We start from the raw sequence: 24614 nt of genomic DNA on the forward strand, positions 1-24614 counted from the left end.
CACAGAGGTATTACTGATACATGTTCCTTGTCCTTAGTAAAATACTTACCAGCCGCTGTCTTATTCTTTGGTGACGTTCATATCGTCTTCTGGTAGTTGCGACTAGCTGGATCTCTTCAGTGTTTGCTGGGCAAGCCAAAGGTCACTTCTCAATATAAGTCTATGAGAGCCAGAACGAGATTCTCATAGACCTTCATTGAGAGCTAGTTACCGTTAACTGTGACTTCGTTAGTCAGGAGTTGTAATCACAAGATGGCGAAAGGGGACCAGAGCTCGGCCAGGAAGAGCAAAAGACATTGGCTGGTGCGAATTTTACTAGGGGCAGGGATCATGCATTAGTGATACCACTCCAGTGGTGAAATAAAAAAAGAAAACGCCAAAGTGGTACTTTAACAGGGTGTCTCCTACTGTATCATTTCTGGCCCATCTATATATTACACAGCTAGACAACTCCTCGATTTACACTTAACAGAGTGTCTCCGACTGTAGCATTTCTGGCCCATCTATATAATACATAGTCAGACACATCCTCGATTAGCTATTAACAGAGTCTCTTACTGTAACATTTCTGGACCAACTGTATATTAAACAGCCAGATATTCATTTAAATAGATAGTATGTAATGCTACTTTTAACAGCCACTGTCCTTGAAATATTTGGTTGGCTGCAGCTCCCCCTTTGCCGAGATCAGCATGAAAATGTGACATTCTCTTGAGACAACTCATTTAGTATTGACTTTACTTAGGCCAAAAAATAATATTATACCCTGGAGAAAAGATACCTTCAGCTTTCTGTTAGTCAGAGACAGTTACTATCTTGTCTTTTACTGTAGACATTTCTCTGAATACTTTCTCATGCTCACCTAAATGTTGATAAGAAAAAAATGTCTTCTTCTGCTTCATGTGTGCTTTTAAATTTTAAATATAGAATAAGTCTATTCAAATGATTGAGTTACTTTGTGAATGCATTACAATCTTCTGCTTATAATGATAGTCTATATCAGTTCTCACACTTCAGGCGGACCTCACCAATGGGGTGCATCGTAGTTGTTGGTGAGGTAGCATTTTTAATTTTGGTATGAACTTCCACCACAATTGGTGAGGCCAAGACATAACCTTGGTTTATCTGGTCAGACCTAGGCATCTCCTTGATCCGTCTAAGGAGATCCCAATAACAAAATATTCAGAAGCCCAGGACTTGATCACAGTTCCTTAAAGGGGTTGTCGACTACTAGGACAACCCCCTCTTAAACGAAATATTCGGGCCTGCTAAAAAAAAGCTATACTCACCTCCCATGCCGGCTTCATTCCAGCAGTGTCAGCACTCGCGGTCCCTGGGCTGTGAGGCAGTGGAATGACACGTGATGCCAATCATCACTGTCACTGTCCCCGCCTTCAGACAAACTAAACATGAAAATGAAGCCAGAGCTGCAGCTGATCCCGGACTTCCTCTTCATGTTTAGTTTGTCCGAAGATGGGGACAGTGACGGCAGCGCTGATTGGGTGCCGGGCATCACGTGTCATTCCATCACATCACAGCCCCGGGACCGTGAGTGCCGACACCGCTTGAATAAAGCCGACATGTGAGGTGAGTATAGTTTTTTTTATTTTATCGAGGCTGAACATTTAGTTTAAGAGGTTGTCTTAGTAGTGGAAAACCCCTTTAATCTTTTTCTACTGATGTCTCACCCAGCAGTATACAGTGATACATAGGCCTCACCATTGGTTGTAGGCCATGCCAGCATTTTATAAATATTACCTCAGTGTATATTAAAATGTTTCTCCTGAAATGAGCAAAACATTCAAATAAGGAGCCAGTTATGTTGGTGAAAGGCCTGTGCCACATATAATTACATTTGTGTAGCCTACTTCTCAACCTGTTCCTTACCAACAACTGCTTTATGGCTCAGTTTGAGAAGGCGGCGGATGAGGTGTCATTGGTGGAAAAAGATGGCTGTTATGCTGTACTAGGGAAAGGGAGCTTCATGCTATGTGTTTGTGGATTAATTATAAAAATCATATTTTGAAGACTGGTGTGCACCATGCTTTATTTGCAACACAGTTCGAGAAGCTCTTATCTATATTATATTCCAGAGCTTTATTCACAGGATACAGACCAGAAATCCTCCAGCATTCCTTGTTGAATTAAAGTCTGTACTCTGGTGAGCTCTAGACAATGGGGCAGGCTAACTCAATCTAATATATTTGTAAAGTTTCTTTAGTTTTAATACTTTGTTTTACAATGGATATATCATATCAAACATTGTATTACCTTTACTTGTCCTCAGAGTACTGTTCATCTTTTAACCCTTAAACTATATTATTTACATATCCGTCATGAGCATGTGAGTTAGTGCAATATTACGGATATGTCATCCCGATCCAACGGTGCAGGTTTTGTACCGGCGCAATCCGCTGCATGAACCTGACTGTTATACACAGCTAGGCTCCTGCTGTAACTGCTAGGATTTGGTGTTCCCACCAATCCTAGCAATTCAAACCCTCATATGCCATTATCAATAGTGACAGCGGCACATTAGGAGTTTGACGGAGGGAGCTCATTGCCTCTTTCTGCTCAATGGCACTCCCACTGTGTGATCTTAGGGTGCCAATGAGTTGCAATGACAAACGGAGACCTAAAAAAGGCCTCTGGGTCTGCCTACACCCCAGCCTATCAGATCTTTCCAGAGGATGGGCCTGATGAGCTCAATACATGTCAGTCAAGCACTGACAGGATAATGTAATACACAGCACTACCCAAATAGTGGTGTGTATTAAATAGAGGTGGGTATTACTACTGCGATCATAAGATCGCATATTCAAGTCTGGGGACTAATAAATATTATTATTTAGTTTTAGTGCGCCATTGATTCCATGGTGCTGTACATGTGAAAAGAGTTTTACATACATTTTTAGAATACAGATATAAGTTACAATGAACAAACTAATAATGACAGACTGAGGGGGAAAGGACCCTGCCCTTGCAAGCTGACAGTCTACAGGATAATGGGGAAGGAGACAGTAGGTTGGGGGTTGCAGTAGCTCTGATGGTAGTGAGGTAGCAGCAGGGTCATTGCAGGCTGTAAGCTTTCTAACTAGTAAGTAAAAGGTAATAAGTTATATGTATCCAAAATTCTGCCACTGATAAATACAACTCATTCTGAAAAAAACAAGCCCTCATACAGCTACACTGACAAAAAATAAAAATACTATGGCTCCTGGAATGTGACAGTGAAAAAAAACAAAGCAAAAAACTGCTGCGTCCTAAAAGCCCAAAAAGGTCAAGTCCTTAAGGTGTTAAAAGTAGAATGGTGTAATTGCCCTAAGATCCATGTAGGGTTATATACAGTGTCTGATAATAATGACTTCAGTTTTACCTAAATTACTGTTTTATTAATTGATCTATATTGATTAATAGATTTGCTGTGTCATTTCTGATAAATGCTCTTTTACATTTCTATGCTAAAATTAGATTTGCTGTGCAAGTGAAAAAAAGTCAGTAAAAAGTGTCATGGCTCTCTAAGGTTAAAATCTGTTAATGCTGCTGGTAAATCTGTGTCCTTCAGACTCATTCCAGTAGGCTGTTGCTTACTGCTCTGTGGGCAAATATATTCTTAAAGGAATTCTGTTAGCGGGTTTTTACTTTTCAATGTGAGAGCAGCATATTATAGAGCAAGACAGCCTGATTCCAGTGATGTGTCACTTACTAGCCTGAGTGTTGTAGTTTCAATGCAATCCCTATTTTAGCAGCAGGAGATTAACACTGCCTGACAAAGTCTAACGTACACAGCAGTCCAGCGAATCTGTGTAACCCCGCCCCCGCCACTGATTGGTAGTTTGCTGAGAGTGTACACAGGAAGCTGCCAATCAGTGGTGTGGACGGGGTTATACACAGCTCAGCATTTGAGCACTGCTACATCTACAACAGATAAAATAGGAATTCTATCAAAACTACACCAAATAGCCCAGTAAGTGACCCATCCCAGGAATCAGGCTCTCTTTCCCTATACATTGCTGCTCTCAGATTACATAACAAAAACCTGATGACATATTCACTTTAATAAAATGAGACATAGATTTTAATATGCCTCAAAACATCAAAAATGTATATTTGCAAATGTGTTGACAATTAAATGGTTCTTAGAAGCATAGATATCCAAACTGAAAGGGATTGGTCTTAATATAAAAAGGGTCTGAACAAAAAATTTCCAGGATTAGGAAGATACCTTGTTGAGGAGGCCAAAAAGACTGATGCATTTTATAATATGTATTGTACAGGAAAATACAGGAAGTAATATTGCAGAAGAAAACTCATATACTGTATATGAATTATATTGAATAAAACAGATTTCACTGCTTCCATGCTAATTCATTGAAACTAATAATTGTCGTGGGATGGGCTCATGAACATGGCTGTATTCAAAGCATGCATGTGGTGCCCATAGAAATCTTTGGATAATGCTATACATCCGTGTATGACCAATTTTATGTGGAATCCATGATGAAATAAAAACACACACCATACTTTAGAGGCTTCCCTCCAAGAAGCGTTTATCTAAGACCTCATTCCGACATCCGTGTTACACGTACATGTTCTATCCATATATTTCACAAATAGAACACTTGCCTATTATACTTTATGGGGCTGTTCACATGTCTGTGTTTTCTTGTGCAAAGTTCATGGAGATGTGGCGCCCCTGAGGGTTCAGTCGCCACAGAGGTACTGCACCTCACCCAGAGGTGTGGTATCTCCTTCTCTCAGGTAAGGAGGTAGTGCTGCCCGGAACCCCAACACTCACATTCAACACTACACTACTCCAGGCCGGCTGCAGGGGCAAAATGTATGCGCAGTGCTAAGCCCTGTCCCTGGCTGGAGTGGGGGCTGGAGTGGGGGGAACCAAAGGTAGGGGGAACCAGTAGCACTCTGACAGTAGATATATAGGTAAGCCATCTTAGGGTGGCAGAAGGACAGTTGAGTAGAGGAGAGAGTGAAGACAGTCTGGGAGCAGAGTCTCTTTAGGAGCTCTGCTCCACAAGTAGGGCCCAGTCCTAGAGGCCCAGGAGGGGAGCAGAGGAGTAGGCTCCGTTCTAGTAAAGGGATCCTAGGGGGTACGGCAAGTGCGTGACGGCACCCGTACGCCCCGAATCTATCAGAAGACAGAGGGATCGTAGGCTGCAAGAAGGGAACCGGCCCCTGGACCAGTCGTGTAACTTTAAGTCTCCGCTGGAAAAACCGGAGGCTTCTGGTTTACATAGTCCAGTTGCCAAAGCCTCATTCTAATCTCCGTGAGGGTCAAGCAGGTCCGGGGACTCCAGTTAGACAGGAGGGACTTCAGAGCACCCGAGCGGGACTGAGAGTGGGGAAGCGCAGGGCAGGAGGGAGAAGACCCAGCGTGAAGACGGTCTAGAGAGGAACACAAGAAAGCGGGGTTCCGTCAGGTGCTCCTAAACTACCTGAGGAAGAGCCGAACCCCCTTTCTGGTGAATGCAGCGCGACATGGGATGCTGTAAGCTGGACAGTACAACCTGAGGAACTTAACAACTGTGAGTAAAGACTCAGATGACTGCACCGCACTGCCTCCGTCCATTATTTCAGCTGCACCATCTTCCCCCTGCACTACAACGCCCAGCGCAACCAACACTATCTACACTGCCCTGGAGCTAGCTCTTCCTGTGGAGAGCCACACCATCCCTGCTGCAGTAACATCAGCTTCAGAGGACTGCTCCACAGCGGCGGCTCCCTTTGGCCGCACTTCACAGGTGGCGTCACGAACTTTACAAATCCCCTATAAATATTTCCCCTTTTTGTTGACCGCCCTGGGCCACGGACCGGGCCGGCCACCGTGATATCCCCCACCAGTATCCTCAGGCACGGCTGCCGAGAACCCCACGTCTCTGGGGGCGCGTCAGAGACATGCTGTTTTTTTTCCGGTATCATAGATGAGAAAGGCCAATACAAGTCTATGGGTCCATGAAAATCACATACAGCACTGGAACTGCATCTGTGTGCTGTCCGTCTTTAACATTGCAAAGGACAGGATAAGCTTTGTAATTTACTTATCCATCCGTGAAAAACACTGATGACACATTGATGGTAAAAACTGACACATGGACCAAACTCTGATCCAAAACACTGACGACACCAGTGACATTTTTTCACATACTTGTTTATACATGGCCTTGTGAATGAGGAATATGGCATAGTAGAGTCTCTTAAGTAATCCTGACCGATAGTGTTCTCTATGCAATGCCAAAGAGGTCTGTGCATGCAACATTGCTGTGTGAATGACACCTTAAACAATTGAATATATTTTTTATATGGTTTTAAAATAAGTAGCACAGCATAGGTGGCTCTGGAGGTCGCGTTGGCTACAGAAGCAATGTCTCTTTAGTTTTAAATTGACCATGACCGCTGCAGCAATCAGATGACTAGAAGAGCCCATTATCAAAGAAGCATCCGTTGACGCGCTCAATGCAAATTTCTTGTGGCCAATCAGTTCAGTGCACCGCCCCACCTACTTGTTCTCCATCTTCTACTACCCTTCTCTGCCTCCTGTAATGTCAGAACTGGCAATTAAGGCATAGCAGGTCGGAAATAGATAAAAAACAAGTAGGTGGGGAGGTGCACTCAAAAATTTCGCCGAGTGTCCGAATTTGGCTCAAATAGTCATTTGGTGCTTACAGACTCACAGACTTTCTCATAAACAATAGTTATCACCTTTTTACAGGCATTGCTCTTCTAAGGTATGCACTCTGAAAATGCAAGAGTATATCTGTAATTAGTCTTTTTAACCTCACTATTGGGACTCGCTTACACTGGCATATAATACGGAGGAGTGCAATGCGAGAAAACATCGTATTGCACTCCGACCAATGTTATTAAATGAGGCAGTGCTCATCTGTGATTTTTTTTAATCGGATCGCACTTGCCAATCCAAGTCAATGGGGCAAGAAAAAAATCGCATGGCACAGGGACCATGCGTGTGCCAGCCAATTTTTATGCACACATCTCAAAGGAAACATGAAATTTCATCAGCCAAGTGGAGTAAATTCACAGCTCAAACGGTCAGAATAGAAAAGATAGAATAGAGATATAGAATAGATATATAGGATAGAATAGATAGATAGAATAGATAGATGTCCTGTAGATATTTAATGTCACAAGTCCCCTACATATAATAAACTAGTACCCTTTAGTGCCTTTCATGTGGCACTAAATGGTGTTTAGCCTTATTTAACCTATTAAATAAATAATTTTTAAAAAAATGACGTAGGGTCACCCCTATTTTTCAAAGCCAGCCAAGGTAAAGCAGACTTATATTATCATGCTGGGAAGGTCCCTGGTTATTGTGCCCTTCCCAGCCTAAAAATGCAAGCCCGTATCACATTCTGGCGCTTAGCCTGGCTCTTCCTGATTGTCCTGTTGCAGTGGCAATCTGGGTACTTTTTTATCAGGTTAATGTCAGTTTTGTAATGTCCGCTGGCATCAAGCCCATGGGTTGGTAATGGAGAGGTTCCTATCAGACACCCTCATTACTAACCCAGTAAGTTAAAAGAAAAAAAAAACACATACAAAAACTTTATTTGAGAAAACACTCCCCCCCTCTCTAGCCCTCTTTCACCAATATATTAAAAAAAAAAGTTAAAAAAGAAAATAAATTATCCAGTCTAGGGGCTCCAACTTAGTCCACCGAATCCGAAGTTGTCCATGAATGGGAACCTGAAAAATATAAAAAGAGAGAGGTAAGGAAAACAAGAAACACTCCCTCATTCACTAATTTATTACTTTAAAAAAATTCCTGCAGGTCCAACCACGACCAACGCTCCCAGCGCCAGCATTGGAAAATCCTCTCAGCACACAGTGTGCATGATATGAGGATTCACAAGTCTGTAGTCACATAGACTTGGAGCTTTAGACCGGACAACCCCTTTAATGGCACTAAGGCTGCGTGCCCACTATGCGTTTTTCAAGCATTTTTGCCGGGTAATTTCCGCAGCGAAAATGCTTAAAAAATGCTTGGTAATACGTGCCCCATGGTCCCCAATGATAATCCGCATGTGGTGTGCACATGCTGCGGAAATTTCCCTTGCGGATTATCATTGCGGAAAAATATGCAGCATGACCATTAATTTTGCGGACACGCAGCGTAATCGCCTCCATTGACTTGCATTGGACCACGTGACATCCGCATCACTGCATCTGCACATGCGGATATCACACGGTTCAATGTGCGGATGGTACCGGGGTTTGGAGAAGAGGAAACTCTCCTCCAGACCCAGGTACCATAGAACCTGTTAAAAAAAGAATTTAAAATAAAAAATAAAGATTATACTCACCTTCTGATGGCCCCCGGTCTCCTCAGCGATGCGTCCGGTCTGTTGTACGTCGGTGGTCGCGTGACCTGTCACATGACTAAATGACATCATGGCAGGTCCTTTCACACTACCACGACCGATACAACAGACCGGACGGAGTGGAGAAAACACCGGGAGGACATCGGAAGGTAAGTATAATCTTTATTTTTTATTTTTTACCATTCTTATTCTTTTTTTTTAAAATTACTTACTTGGTCACACTATATAAATCCATGCCGGTTGCATGGATTTATATAGTGTGACCAAGTTGTCAAGCTCTTTCCAAGTGATGCTAAAATCACTTGGAAAAGCGCTTGATAACCCGCATGCAGAAATACATGCAAAAATGCTTGATAAACGCTTCTACCTGGTAGGAAAAATGCATGTAAAATCCGCATGCTTGTTTCCTGCCAGGGAGAAGGGGAAAAAATATGCAGCATTTCTGCATCGTAGGCACATAGCCTAAAAATACAAAGCTGAGCCATCAGTCCAACTCAAGTGAATGGAGTGATGGTCAGACATAAGCACTATTGCTCTATTCACACAGGAATTTTGGGACCCTGTTCACGATGAAGAGCCCCCCAACGATAATACATGTATCACTTATCCTATAGATGGGTAATAAATATTGTTTATGAGACAACTCCTATTAATTTAATATTACATTCAGATTTATATTCAGGGCCACATCAGAGCTGTGAATATACAATACGTGCTCACTGTTTATAAGTATTGACCTCCTCATTATTTGCTTTATGTCAGTCTCCAGCTGCTCGCAGAAGAAATATTTTTGTATATTTGGCAACTATGCTGATGGCAAGCTCTCAAGCACGCTTGATTGAAATCTGTGCGTGTGTAGTAGAATGACAAATAGGTTATTCTCCAGGCAGCAAAGGCCTTAAAACCATGTTGTAACTGGCTAAATCTCTGAAGAACCAGTGAATCAATATATCTATTTTCAATCTTCTTTTTAATTGACTTCTTCGGAATATCCCAGTAATTATAGGGTTAATGACATAGGACCATCATAGTAAGGAATACGATTTCCTATGCCGCTAAACGATTACACCCATATTTCTATTATTTATATTTCTCTTTTCGGTTAAGGCAAACAAAAGAAGAGCAAGGCAACAGTGTAGAAATCAAACCATTGCAGCAAAATACATGCTTTTTATATTAAAAGACTTATTACATATTCATTATGACTCCTAAATATCATAGAGGTCATTTGCATGATTGTTGTCATCTCATTGGGTTCCATGTAACACAACACAAACACAAGAAAATGAAAAGCCATAGAAAGTATGAAGGGGGCTGAACGAGAAAGTAAACTTTAAGGAGAAGGGAGGAAAATGACAAAGAAATCAATTTTTATGATCTTTTTTTATATTGTTTTTATATTTATTCATAACAAAACTATAACACACAAATTATGAACATAAATGGGTTAAAGTGATTGGACTACCATAGTAACTTATCACCTGTCCACAGGATAGATAATAAGTTGTTGTCTGCTGAGACCCCCACCGTCAGACTAAAGGATGCTCTATAAGCAATTTCTATATATTTGTTGAAGGGTATAGTTCCATAGCAAAGCTGTACATCAAATCCTCAATGAATGGTCTTTTTCTGTATGTGTGGCACTTGCAGATTTTGCCATGTCTTTGCAGCGGATGGAAGCTTTATCAATCTCAAGTCCAGAGGAGACATGTGCTGCTATAATTAAGCATCACTAAATAAGGGTAAAATATATTGTAAGGTCGCTGAGCTTGACTATTATATAACAAAATATTAAAGGTTTTTACAGTATTATGTAAGAAAAAACTTGAAGAATAACAACGTTTGCACTAAAATTCTATATTTGTTTGTGCCTTTATTTGACAGCAGATCAGTCAGGGTCCTCATACCCCCAACATTTGCTCAGAACACTCCTGAGAAGTGTTCAGCTCAGCAGACTGGAGCACTCAGTTCCTGTCTGAAGAGAGTGCACAGGCATAATCTTTCTATTGCTTCTGCTCTATCTCTGCACTCAGGTAGGAGCTGTGTGTTCCTGTCTCTTGAGCTGCGCACTTCTCAGGGGTGTTTTGACCAATCGTTGGGGCTTCGGGACCCAGACCAAATCGATCTGCATGCAATTAAAGGCACGCAAAAATCTAGAATTGTAGCTCAAATTACTTTACTTTACTTATTATTAAAGCTTTTTTTTGTATTTAGAATGTTCTTATTAACATCCTTAGGATTACAAAAAGACGTAAAGTATATAAGCAAAGGAACTAGAGTAATAAATGGTTGATTCAACTAAAAAAAAACCCATTCTATATATAACCTTTTTGATATAAGTCAATATAGCAATATAAAGTGCTGTGCAATAGGTTGATGAACAATAAAGTAAGCTTTAACAGTGGTGTTAAACCAGCAATTGCCCATGTTTCCTCCTCTCTCTCATCAAGGAAAATTATAGTGACCAAATATTCAAAATTGGTCATGTGAAGTATTGATCTTTATCCAAAAGGACTGTATTTGTGGGTAAGACCACATGCAGTGGTTCAGGTCAGCCTCGGGGGCATTACACTTGAAACAGCTTGATGCAGGAAAATACCCATCCTGTGTCCTTTAATAGGGGTAATATAGGTTCGATGACAGAGATTGAGTATTTTTTGCACAATACTGGACACACCCTTAAAATTTTACTACAACAAGCTGCAGCCTGCATAAATGAAATTACTGATCCTTATCTGTTCATACAATGGTATGCCGTTGTTCTTTCTGTTACTGATAAACAGAGACCAAATAAAGGGAACCTGGTAGCTGATTCATGCTGTCCAAACTATGGGGAAAATGAACCAGAGAACAGTTTCATCATTTCAGGCATGTACTCTATGCATTATTCTGAAATGCTACGTTGTTTCAGAGAAAACATACTTTAAAATGCCCCCTGGGAACAAGGTGTGGATAGGATGACTTGTCCAAGAGGCAGGTCTTCTTGGCATCTTCTCCCTGCTCGCACCTGCTTGTCAAGTCTTTTCCTATATATGTGTGTATAGGGAAAAACCTGTCAATCTAGGTGAACAGAATGAGGAGAATTCAGCAGGCTGAAAACTCAGTGACTAGTCATCCCAGTCACCTCATCCTCTGCCAGCATCTAAACATATATCTTCTCTAAAGTATGGAAGCCTTCCAGATCAAACTTACAGTACATGTCTCGTTGATGGAGCCTGTCTCTGAATCAGCAGACAGGTTCCCTTTATTTATCTCACTAGACCTACAGTGGGGGAAATAAGTATTTGATCCCTTTCTGTTTCTGTAAGTTTGCCCACTGACAAAGACATGAACAATCTATAATTTTAAGGGTAGGTTAATTTTAACATTGAGAGATAGAATATCCAAAAAAAAAATCAAGAAAATCACATTGTATAAATTAGATAAATTTACTTACATTTTGCAGTGAGAAATAAGTATTTGATCCCCTATGAACCATTATGAGTTTTGGCTCCTACAGACCAGTTAGATGCTCCTAATCAACTTGTTACTTGCATTAAAGACAGCTGTCTTAAAAGTCACCTGTATAAAAGACTCCTGTCCACAAACTCAATCAGTCAGACTCTAATCTTTACAACATGGGCAAGACCAAAGAGCTTTCTAAGGATGTCAGGGACAAGGTCATAGACCTGCACAAAGCTGGAATGGGCTAAAAAACCATAAGTAAGATGCTGGGTGAGAAGGAGACAACTGTTGGTGCAATAATAAGAAAATGGAAGAAATACAAAATGACTGTCAATCGACATCGATCTGGGGCTCCATGCAAAATCTCACCTCGTGGGGTATCCTTGATTATGGGGAAGGTGAGAGATCGGCCTAAAACTACACGGGGGGAACTTGTTAATGATCTCCAGGCAACTGGGACCACAGTCACCAAAAAAACCATTGGTAACACATTACGCCTTAAAGGTTTAAAATCCTGCAGTGCCCACAAGGTCCCCCTGCTCCAAAAGGCACATGTGCCTGCCCGTCGGAAGTTTGCCAATGAACACCTGGATGATTCTGACAGTTATTGGGAGAAGGTGCTGTGGTCAGATGAGACAAAAATTGAGCTCTTTGGCATTAACTCAACTCGCCGTGTTTGGAGGAAGAAGGATGAGTACAACCCTAAGAACATCGTCCCAACCGTGAAGCATGGTGAGGGAAACATTATCCTTGGGGGTGCTTTTCTGCAAAGGGGACATGACGACTGCAACATACTAAAGGGAAGATGGATGGGGTCATGTATCGTGAGATTTTGGCCAACAGCCTCCTTCCCTCAGTAAGAGCATTGAAGATGGGTCGTGGCTGGATATTCCAGCAAGACAATGACCCAAAACATACAGCCAAGGCAACAAAGGAGTGGCTCAAAAACAAACACAGTGAGGTCATGGAGTGGTCTAGCCAGTCTCCAGACCTTAATCCCATAGAAAACTTATGTAGGGAGTTGAAGCCGAGTTGCCAAGCGACAGCCTCAAAATCTTAATGATTTAGAGATGATCTCCAAAGAGAAGTGGACCAAAATTCCTCCTGACATGTGCGCAAACCTCATCATCAACTACAAAAAATGTCTGACTGCTGTGCTTGTCAACAAGGGTTTTGCCAAAAAGTATTAAGTGTTGTTTGCCAGAGGGATCAAATACTTATTTCTCACTGCAAAATGCAAATACATTTATCTAATTTATACAATGTGATTTTCTTGATTTTTTTTGGATATTCCTTCTCTCAATGTTAAAATTAATCTACTCTTAAAATTATAGACTGTTCATGTCTTTGTCAGTGGGCAAACTTACAAAAACAGCAAGGGATGAAATACTTATTTCCCCCACTGTATAGGCTTGGAATATCTCCCAAAGCAAGGTAACATATTTCTGTTTAGTATGCAAAGTCATGAACATATCTCAAGGACCAGCTCCATGAACGTGATAAAAGTCCAGAATTTAATGGAGATAACATGACAATCCACTTGTGTATTAAACACTATATCCACAAACGCTTTTCTGGAGTTTCATAACCTACCGGCTCATGGGTACTCACAAACCTGAGAAGCTTCTTCAGGTATTTTGGATCCATGTATAGCTGAACATATCCATGTACCTGTTATTGCTCTCATAAAGATACTATGCAAAAGAGTGGTTACATATCTTATCTATACCCTCAATACTCACTAGATTGAATTTAGAAGTCTAAAAACAGCTTTATCAATCCGATAAATGTTTTTACAAACAGCTGCCGATGGTCCGACATAAAAAAGGAGTAAGGCCTTACCGGTCAAGTATTCAATTCTTTATTTTTATCACCATAAATGAAAAATCACCCAACCCCATCCATTATTGGATATTAATCTATTTTGTTAATTTTTGGGCATTACATATTAGTATTTTTTAACACTATAGAAAGATATGTTGGTATCTGTAATGGTTGTTATGTGGGCATTCACTGAAGCATTACGTAGTATCACTTTGCTGCTTTACATTATTTGGGCAATATATAGTTGTATTATACTGGCACTATATGATTGTGGGTCTAAACTAGTAAGCCATGCCAGCACATTCAATAATTTTTTGTATACTTTATCATTTTTCTGATTGTACAGTATATTACATTTGGCCGAAAAGTAGCGATACACCCATCCTAACATTGAACACTTCGGTGGAGCCCAACAGACCTCAAGCCAGAAGGGTCCATTAGGAGCCATTGATATACATATTTGGCAGTGCTGTGGCTTCTGTTACATAGAAAAGCCAGGAGAGATGAGAGGTTGTTGTAAAATACATAATATAATTTTAACAGGTTGTATGTTTAATTTTCATTATGCTGTAACCCTTAAAGAGAAATCAAAGAGAGCAGCATTTTCTCAATTGATTTCTACCTTCTGCAGTTTGTGAGAATTCAGTACATACAGAATTGTGCATTGGAAATGTTATCAGCTGTAAAAATGCATTGCCGCTTTCTGACATGCAAAATTATACTGGATTCTTCCCACACAAGTTGTAGGAAGCATAGACTTTGCAAAATAAAGATGTTTATGAGTATGCATTCAGAACCTTATTACTAGTTATACTGCCCAGATGAAGAGAGATTGTTTTACTTTATGCACAAGGTCTTACTCAAAAACATGTGAATGAAGTTATTTCAAGCAGTCTTCATATTGTTGCCTAACATGAGATACATTTAATAAAAAAATTGTCTGCAGTCTCCTTCTACCATAGTGATATTCTGTACTTTGAAAACATAATTTTCTATCAAGCCGTGTTGTGAAATGGATTCCTTTAGCAAAGCAATTAATATTCACAGACTATTTTTTATATTCATGATTAGCCATGATTAGTGTTCCAAGGTGTCTTACAGTCATAAGTGAATTTTCTGCCATTGCGTAATAAAGCTGATCATGTCTGTTGTGCTACTCAAGAAATTAGAAAAAGATATTAAGATATAATACTAAGAAAGATATAAAAATATAATAATAAAAATGTAACAATTTAGATCATACCACCTTTTCCCAATAATTATATGAAAAAGTCTAAACAATAAAAAATGAACATCTTTGGAATTGCTACATTCTTTGTGGTTCAAACTAATGACATAACACGTCAAGTAATAAAAAAAAAACACAATGCCAGAATTACTGCTCTTTGGTCATATTGCTTCCGCAAAGACCTGAAATATAATCAAAAAGTTTTATGTAAGCTTAAATGGTACAAAATAAACCCGGATGGATCCTGAATAAAAAAAAAATCTCACACAACTTCATCAATAGAAAAATATGGATTTATGGTTCTCTGACTTTATTTTTTTTATTTTGTAAAAATACACTGCTCAAAAAAATAAAGGGAACACTCAAATAACACATCCTAGATCTGAATGAATGAAATATTCTCATTGAATACTTTGTTCTGTACAAATTTGAACGTGCTGACAACAAAATCACACAAAAATCATCAATGGAAATCAAATTTATTAACCAATGGAGACCTGGATTTGGAGTCACCCCCAAAATTAAAGTGGAAAAAAACACTACAACCTGATCCAACTTTGATGTAATGTCCTTAAAACAAGGCAAAATGAGGCTCAGTATTGTGTGTGGCCTCCATATGCCTGTATGACCTCCCTACAACACCTGGGCATGCTCCTGATGAGGTTGCGGATGGTCTCCTGTGGGATCTCCTCCCAGACCTGGACTAAAGCATCCACCAACTCCTGGACAGTCTGTGGTGCAACGTGACGTTGGTGGATGGAGCGAGACATGATGTCCCAGATGTGCTCAATCTGATTCAGGTCTGGGGAATGGGCAGGCCAGTCCATAGCTTCAATGCCTTCATCTTGCAGGAACTGCTGTCACACTCCAGCCACATGAGGTCTGGCATTGTCCTACATTAGGAGGAACCCAGGGCCAACCGCACCAGCATATGGTCTCACAAGGGGTCTGAGGATCTCATCTCGGTACCTAATGTCAGTCAGGCTACCTCTGGCGAGCACATGGAGGGCTGTGCGGCCCTCCAAAGAAATGCCACCCCACACCATTACTGACCCACTGCCAAACCGGTCATGCTGAAGGATGTTGCAGGCAGCAGATCACTCTCCATAACGTCTCCAGACTCTGTCACGTCTGTCACATGTGCTCAGTGTGAACCTGCTTTCATCTGTGAAGAGCACAGGGCGCCAGTGGCGACTTTGCCAATTCTGGTGTTCTGTGGCAAATGCCATGCGTCCTGCACGGTGTTGAGCTGTGAGCACAACCCCCATCTGTGGATGTCGGGCCCTCATACCACTCTCATGGAGTCGGTTTCTAACCATTTGTGCAGACACATGCACATGTGTGGCTTGCTGGAGGTCATTTTGCAGGGCTCTGGCAGTGCTCCTCCTGTTCCTCCTTGCACAAAGGCGGAAGTAGCGGTCCTGCTGCTGGGTTGCTGCCCTCCTACGGCCCCCTCCACGTCTCCTGGTGTACTGGCCTGTCTCCTGGTTGCACCTCCAGCCTCTGGACACTACGCTGACAGACACAGCAAACCTTCTTGCAACAGCTCGCATTGATGTGCCATCCTCGATGAGCTGCACTACCTGAGCAACTTCTGTGGGTTGTAGAGTCTGTTTCATGCTACCACGAGTGTGAAAGCACAACCAGCATTCAAAAGTGACCAAAACATCAGCCAGAAAGCATTGGTACTGAGATATGGTCTGTGGTCCCCACCTGCAGAAACACTCCTTTATTGAGTGTCTTGATAATTGCCAATAATTTCCATCTATTGTCTATTCCATTTGCACAATAGCATGTGAAATTAATTGTCAATCAGTGTTGCTTCCTAAGTAGACAGTTTGATTTCACAGAAGTTTGATTTACTTGGAGTTATATTCTGTTGTTTAAGTGTTCCCTTTATTTTTTTGAGCAGTGTACTAAAAGATTCACTTGAACTGATCCAAAAAATAAAATTAATATTAACTCTATAATAATGCTATCCAAAAAAAAAACAATAGTGGAATTGCTATTCTTTTCCATTTCACCCTAGAAAGAATTTATTTTATGATTTTCAATACATTATAGAGTAAAAGCAAGGGAGTTTTCTCAACATCATAAATGACTAAAATTTCAAAGTGCTGTTAAAAATAAGCAATTTACCTCTACCTCTTTTACTAAAAATCTTCTCCATTCTCAAGAACAGATGGATTTTTAGTTCTATAGTTTCCTGATCTTTGCCGGGGTTTTCAGCCACCTCTGCAAATTATCAGAGGTAGACTGGTTACGTGGCAAGGAGCGCAAGCTCTTTGCTTTAGAGCAGGAGTCCCCAACCTGTGGTTCGGGAGCCACACGTAGCTCTCGAACCCATGATGTATGGCTATCAGCTGTCTGCCAACTTGGTACATTAGCAACAGGTCTAGCGAACAGCAAGGTTTCCAGATGGTAACTTTTGTGAGTAGCCCTGCACGGAGGAGCAGATCTGAACGCGGAAATACTGGCCTTGGTATAGGATTAATACTACCAGTTAGGGGAGGTGCCTGAAATTGGAAAAGATAGTGTATTGAGAGTGCTTGATGCAAAAATAATGAAGGTAGCTAACATGGAAACCCCTGGATCCAGGAATACTGCCACTGCCTCTGTGTGATTTCTGTGTGAAAGCTTTGGCTGTCATTTTACCGGTAATGGGGGCTCTACGTTTAACTACTGTGTGGGGGAGGTAGAACAGGAGCTGAATGTCACTATTAGGGGGTGGGGTTAGGTTTGGAGGGGAGCTCTGGATGTGGCTCGTGATCTTTTGTCAGAGCTGAATGTTGCTCTCAAGGTAAGAAAGGTTGGGGACCACTGCTCTAGAGCTTGCAAGCTCTGTTCTGAAGTGGGATAGAGCGCTGGATCTGGCAAGCTGCAATGTGAATGCACTCCTTTGATGCTACAGAGGCAAAGCTGCCTCTGGTGCAGCATCATAGAGAGCACAGTTTGGACCATTAGCGCAACCATGCCACTGGTCCAAATGGTCAATCATTGAAGAACGTATTAGCACCTGCAAAAAAGAAAGCCAGGAGGCTGGGAAGTGGTGAGTTTCTGAAGAAAGGTCTTGAGAAAAATCCAAATCGTCCTGCAAAAAACAAGCCCTCATTTGACCATCTCGACCTAAAAAAAAAAAATAGCTATAGCTTTTGGAAGCTAAACGCTAAAATGAAAACTGTCTGCAATGACATAGTGGCCATTTGAGGGACCAGGGACTTTGGTATGTTTGTTTCAGTGTCTATGAAAACTTACCCTGATGTTCTCAATTGAAATACACAAATATTGTACAATTGATAAGCGGTAGTTTGTAGATAATCACTGTCCTTGGCCTTGGGTCAAAACTGTTATTATAGCGTGAAAACTGTGCTGACAAATTGTAAAGTAGAAATTTAATTGCAATTTCATTTCAGCACAAATGTTCTGCCTAATTGGATGAGTTAGATTTGAGACAAAACATGACAATATTCATTGTGACTGATGGCCCGGATGGCCTTTAACTTCCTGCATCTATTATACGCTTGAATTCAATAATGATTCTCACTATGCATTGCCTGATTATGGAAAAACAACAATGTTCTGCAGTGAGAGAGGATTCATCAGTACGGCACAATGATGACATGACCAAATGAAGCAATTATGTGAAGTAAATGGCCACAGCCCTCCGGAGCCCGATCACTACTTTCCTGATACATCTGTAAAGGATTTTGTTTTAACATTGTTCAGCATATTTACAGTACATCAATATATGAGATTTTAGTCTTCTGAGTGGTTTCATGCACTTACATTGACAAACTTTTTCTAAAACATAATGTCAAGGGTTATTGTATTTTTAAAAATCAAAATGAAATTTACTGTAAGTAATGACATGTCCTAATATACGTTATCGTTTTGACTTTCTCTCCTATTGATCTCCTAAGGGCACAGAAATGTAAATGTAGTCTACATTACTGCTTGCTCTGGGGGTTGCCACAGTAGGATTGAGCAAGCGGTGACATAAACAATAATTACTTTAAAGCAGCAGTAATGTTTCTATGTGCAGCTACTTTATTTGCAAAATAAGTACTTTAACTCATCTGGGTGATAAAAAAAGAAAAATACTCTACTTCAAAGTTGACAAATTAGAGAGTTGACTATATCCGATCATACTGAATACTGGTAAATATGATTTATGATAACGTATAATACTTAATATTATAAAGTTATGATGTAAATACATCTGAACCTTCCTTATGGCCTTGTTATTACAGGCTTTTGAGGACCCAATCATTGGAATGGTACTACAACAATGTGAAAAGCCGCTTTAAACGTTTCGGCAGTGCCAAAGTGTTGAAGAATCTATACAGAAAGCACAGGTTGGAGACAGGAGCCTGCGCAGATATTACAGGTAAATCTTTTCTGTTATTTGAAGAGTGTTAAAGAATTTGTATTACTAGAAAAAAAAAGCAAGGTGCATTCCTGACAGCATCATATGTTATCTAATAAGTTTTCATGAGTATTAAGTGCTTAAAATGTATTTGTAAAAGATTTCTATAATTTGTTCAAGCCATATTTTATCAAAATAGCCAAAATGTAGCCTACTGAAAGATTAGGATAAAGGCCTTGGTATGGAAGAAAATGAGGCATTTGGGGTTACAAACTTTATTAATAGATTAGGCTCTTTAAAGGGAATCTGACACCAGGATTTTGCTATCCCATCTGAAAGCAGCATGATATAGTTGATAAAATCACTGTTCTATCAGCTGCAGATCTAACAGGTCTCTGAATTCTGAGCTCTGTATAACCCCATCACTGATTGACAATTTTCTGCCTATGCACAGCGTACACTGTGGTGGGGTGGGGATATATAGAGCTCAGTAATCTGAAGAACTACATGGCAGCAGTTTTATAAGTCCTATAGTGATAATCTCATGCTGATAAAACAATGATTTTATAAAAACTAAAGCAAACAGCCCAGTGCGTGACACATCACCGAAATCAAGGTCTGTTTCTCTACATTATGCTTCTCTCAGATTAGGTGACAAACACCTGCTGACGGTACTGGATGAGCACTATACTATGGCATATCTGCATTGTGATACTGTAGTTTAGGTGCTATATGGCCATAGTGAGTTGACAGTGTGCAGTCATTGCTACAGCTAGGAACAATGAAGGAGTTTCTCTAGACCACTAGGTATGGACACAAAGGGCCACATTTATCAAGTAGCTTATGGCAGTGTTTGACAAAACTTGAACCAGAAAAAAACTGTGCCGAAGTTTTGCTTTTTGCAACATGCTTCTCAAAATGTGAAATAGTGGGCATAGAGTACTTGGGACAGGCATGGTCAAGTACTTTTAATAAGCTTGTTGCATAAAATGCCTTAAATTTTGAAGCAAAATCTGCAGCTGCTCATAAGAGATGTAGATTTAATTTTCTGACTTTAGGACTGTCTAAAACTGCTAGATTTGTTTAGTGCTATACACCTTTTTATAATTTGCCACAATTTACTCTCAATTATTATTTTTTTTTTATAATTGCTCCACTGTATAGGTCATATAGGAAAAAAGCTAAGGGGTACATTTAAATATTTGCTGAAGTGTGTGAATCCAGATTTGAGGCTTTGGAACAACACCTAACCATTACTAAGGCTCCCAAACGGCTCCCAATCAATTGGTTTCAAACTTTTAACCTTGAAAGGAAGAAATGCATTGAAATGCTTAACTTTATAGTAGGGAAAATGATCTAGTCATAACTAACTGGAGTTTATATTATTATGTTCACATGACTTCTTGCTTAAGACCAAAAAATAACATTATTGGTAGTTCAAATACAGTTGAAACCAGAAGTTTAGATACACTATATAAAAAGACACATATGCATGTTTTTCTCAATATCTGACATGAAATCAGAATAGACCTTTCCTGTTTTAGGTCAATTAGGATTAGCATAATTTTTAATATTTGCCAAATGCCAGAATAATGAGAGAGAGAGAATGTTTTAAGGCATTTTTATTACTTACTACAAAGTCAAAAGTTTACATACATTTCATTAGTATTTGGTACCATTGCCCTTAAACTGAGTGACTTGGGTCAAACTTTTGGGATATCCTTCCACAAACTTCTCACAATAGTTGATCAGAATTTTGGCCCATTCCTCCCGACAAAACTGGTGTAACCGATCCAGGTTTGTAGGTCGCCTTGCTCGCACCTGCCTTTTCAGCTTTTTCCATAAATTTTCAATAGGATTGAGATCAGGGCTTTGTGATGGCCAGTCCAAAACATTGACTTTGTTATCCTTAAGCCACTTTGTTACCATTTTGGCAGTATGCTTCGGGTCATTGTCCATTTGAAAGACCAATTTCTGCCCAAGCTTTAACTTCCTGGCTGATTTCTTGAGATGTTGCTTCAGTATTGCCATATAATCTTCTTTTCTCATGATACCATATATTTTGTGAAGTGCCCATGTCCCTCCTGCAGTAAAACAATCCTACAACATGATGCTGCCACCCCCGTGTTTCACAGTTGGGATGGTGTTTTTGGACTTCCAAGCTTCTCCTTTTGTCCTCCTAAAGTAACGATGGTCATTATGCCCAAAAAGTAAAATTTTAGTTTCATCAGACCACATGACAGGTTTCCAAAAATTGAGGTCTTTGTTCCTGTGTGCATTTGCAAATATTAATCTGGCTTTTTTAGGTTTATTTTGGAGTAATGGCTTCTTCCTGGCTGAGTGGCCTTTCAACCCATGTTGATACAGTTCTCGTTTCACTGTGGATATTGACACAGGTCCAAATGGTCAATCATTGAAGAGCGCATTAGCACCTGCAAAAAAGAAAGCCAGGAGGCTGGGAAGTGGTGAGTTTCTGAAGAAAGGTCTTGAGAAAAATCCAAATCGTCCTGCAAAAAACAAGCCCTCATTTGACCATCTTGACCTAAAAAAAAAAAAATAGCTATAGCTTTTGGAGCATTGCATGGCGAATAAGCCTCCTTACCTTGACGTGCCAGAGCTGGTTTGGCACTCTCCATAAGGAGAAACGCTACCCCTTAGACCTCAGTCCAGAGCCTCTCACCTAACCAAATCAGTTCTCATACTTTGCACTGATGAGGGCCAACAGCCCGAAACACCGTGTCTGCAAATTGAGATTCTGATTTGGCTTTTATCCTAAATCATATTGCACGACTCGTTAAAGGGTTGATTGTGACTTGTAGGATTGCTACTTCCAATAGGTGGCGCTATAGAGTACAAGTCCTCTTTTTCTCTGAAGAAGCAATTTGCATATTAAATTTCCCAGAGGAGCATTGCATGGCGAATAAGCCTCCTTACCTTGACGTGCCAGAGCTGGTGTGTCACTCTCCATAAGGAGAAACGCTACTTATAATAATGAGAAATGACACAGGGAAAAAGTATTGAATACATGAAGAAAGAGAGGTGCAAAAACCATGGAAAGTCATGACACCAGCTGAAATTGATCAGCAATTAGAAAGCAATCCTGTCACTTAGTGAAAAATAATATCAGCTGGTTCAACTGATGGTCTATAAAAAGGTGTCTCATTACCAAGGTGCCACACAAGAAACATCTCATGATGGGTAAAACCAGTTCACAAGTGTATTGTTGTAAAACATTCTGATGGCATTGGCTACAAAAGAATTTCTAAAGTACTGAAGGTTCCAGTGAGCACTGTTAGAGACATAATCTGTAAGTGGAAAGAGCGACATTTCACCATACACCGGCCACGTCCAGGTGCTCTCTGCAAGACAGAGGAGTGAAAAGAATTATCAGAAGAGTTGTCCAGGAGCCCAAGACCACCTGTGGAGAGCTACAGTAAGACCTGGAATCAGAAGGCACAATTGTTTCAAAGAAAACAATAAGTAATGCACTCATTCTTCATGGACTGTATGCACGCTTACCACACAAGACTCTATTGCTGAACAAGCCTGTGAAATACTGGGAAAATATAGACTGGTCAGATGAAACCAAAATTAATTCTTTGTATGCCATTATACACATCAGGTTTGGAGGCCAAAAGACACTGCATATCACTCCAAAAACACCATACCAACAGTGAAGTTTGGAGGTGGGAACATCATAACGTGGGCTGTTTTTCAGTATACAGCACTGGCAAACTAATTGAAGGAAGATGATTAGACAAATGTACCGAGACATTCTTGATAAACATCTGCTGCCATCTACCAGGATGATGAAGATGAAACGAGGGTGGACATTTCAGCAAGGCAACGGTCCCAAACACACAGGCAAGGAAACTCTCAATTGATTTCAGTGAAAGAAAATGATGCTGCTAGACTGGCCCAGCCAATCACCTTACCTGAATCCAATAGAAAATGTATGGAACGAACTAAAGCTCAGAGTTCATAGAGGAACCCACTGAACCTTCAGGATTTGAAGAGTGTTTGTGTAGAAGAATGGGCCAAAATCACACCTGAGCTGTGCCTGCAACTAGTTTCTCCATACAGGAGGCGTCTTGAAGCTGTCATCACCAACATAGCCTTTTGTTCGAAGTAGTAAATACATTTCAGTAAGTGTGTTCAATACTTTTCCCCCGTGTCATTTCTCATTATTACACATAACTTAACTTAATTTATGGACATCTATGGTTTGATTTCTTTGACTTGGATTGGATGTGTTGTTACTGACATCTGGTGAGATTTTCATGTCAATAGCACCTTTAGAAAGTCCAAAGTTGGAGATGTTGTAGTTATTTCACCTGCTGTATCTAGAATATTATTTTCACACATAAACTTAATGTGCCTAGATAATGCTAATATACAATGCTCAATTATTGTCAGAGTGATTTTCTTGCAATATCCTAGTGATAGATTGCCACTATTACAGTAATAATGCATATTAAATAGTTAATGCCTATAAAATAGTTCCTAGTGATATAGTGTAGCAGAAAGATTTATTAATACTCATGAAAAATCAGGTATAGAAACACTTATATTAAACTATACTTTTGGCCTAAAAGGTACACTTTTTGCCTGTAAAAAATGTTGCTCAAAAGTCCCTGAACATTATAGCCTGCATGCAGGCAGGACCATTAGCTCCAGACCCTTATGACCGATTCTTTATTGATCGGGCAGAGTGCTTACACATCACTCTGTCACCTCATTGAGAAAATTGTTTGACTCCCTTCCCTTACCTGGCACTGGTATGTGTGGTCATTGATGGGCGTCAGTAGAAGGTTCAGTTGATGTGCTCAGCTTTTTGCCAGGGAGAGAACTGTGCAGTGATTTACAGCTGCACAATCCTCTGTATCCCAGATCAGCAATGATCTGCATAATCAGTGTGGATAGAATGGGAAGCTAAATGCAATTTGTACATCATGTTAGGCCATAGTGTCTAGACATTAGCACCAGCCAAACGTATACCATATGCTTACATACCAGGACGTGCATACTGCCCGGCTGTACTGCAGTAGCTTCAGATTCTTGTTGTGTAGCAGCTGCCAATAGCCAAACTATACAACTCATCTGATCTAACAAAAATGCTAATTAGTACCATGTATACAGTATTTACATGTTTATATAAGGTAATGGACCTAGAATCTCTATCTGTTGTGCTGGTTTAGAGATATGGCACAACTGAAAGACTAAACAATATACTGCAACGAGTTTGCTCATATCAGCAAGTTCCCGGATTGATCAGTTTAAATAAATAAAATGTACCTACGGTCTGAGTGCAAAGAGGTCACAAATAAAAGGGAATAAATCCCCTTTCATTCGTCACCTCGGGCAATCTTGCCTGAGATACAGCCCTTAGTAACAGCAT

General features: G+C 40.3%; 1 protein-coding gene across 5 annotated transcripts in view; it reads left to right on the forward strand.

Annotated features, from left to right (window-relative positions):
• MYRIP (myosin VIIA and Rab interacting protein) overlaps positions 1-24614 on the forward strand; it is a 938202-nt gene that overhangs the window by 610471 nt on the left and 303117 nt on the right. For all 5 annotated transcript variants that reach the window (XM_073678116.1, XM_073678115.1, XM_073678117.1 and 2 more), the window contains one exon: positions 19101-19237. In XM_073678116.1, the coding sequence (XP_073534217.1) occupies positions 19101-19237 (137 nt within the window). The remainder of the gene's footprint in view (positions 1-19100; positions 19238-24614) is intronic.

The sequence above is a fragment of the Phyllobates terribilis genome, unplaced genomic scaffold (assembly GCF_046119375.1).
Source record: "Phyllobates terribilis strain yellow unplaced genomic scaffold, ASM4611937v1 Scaffold_4__5_contigs__length_816908805, whole genome shotgun sequence".
Classification (NCBI taxonomy): Eukaryota; Metazoa; Chordata; class Amphibia; order Anura; family Dendrobatidae; genus Phyllobates; species Phyllobates terribilis.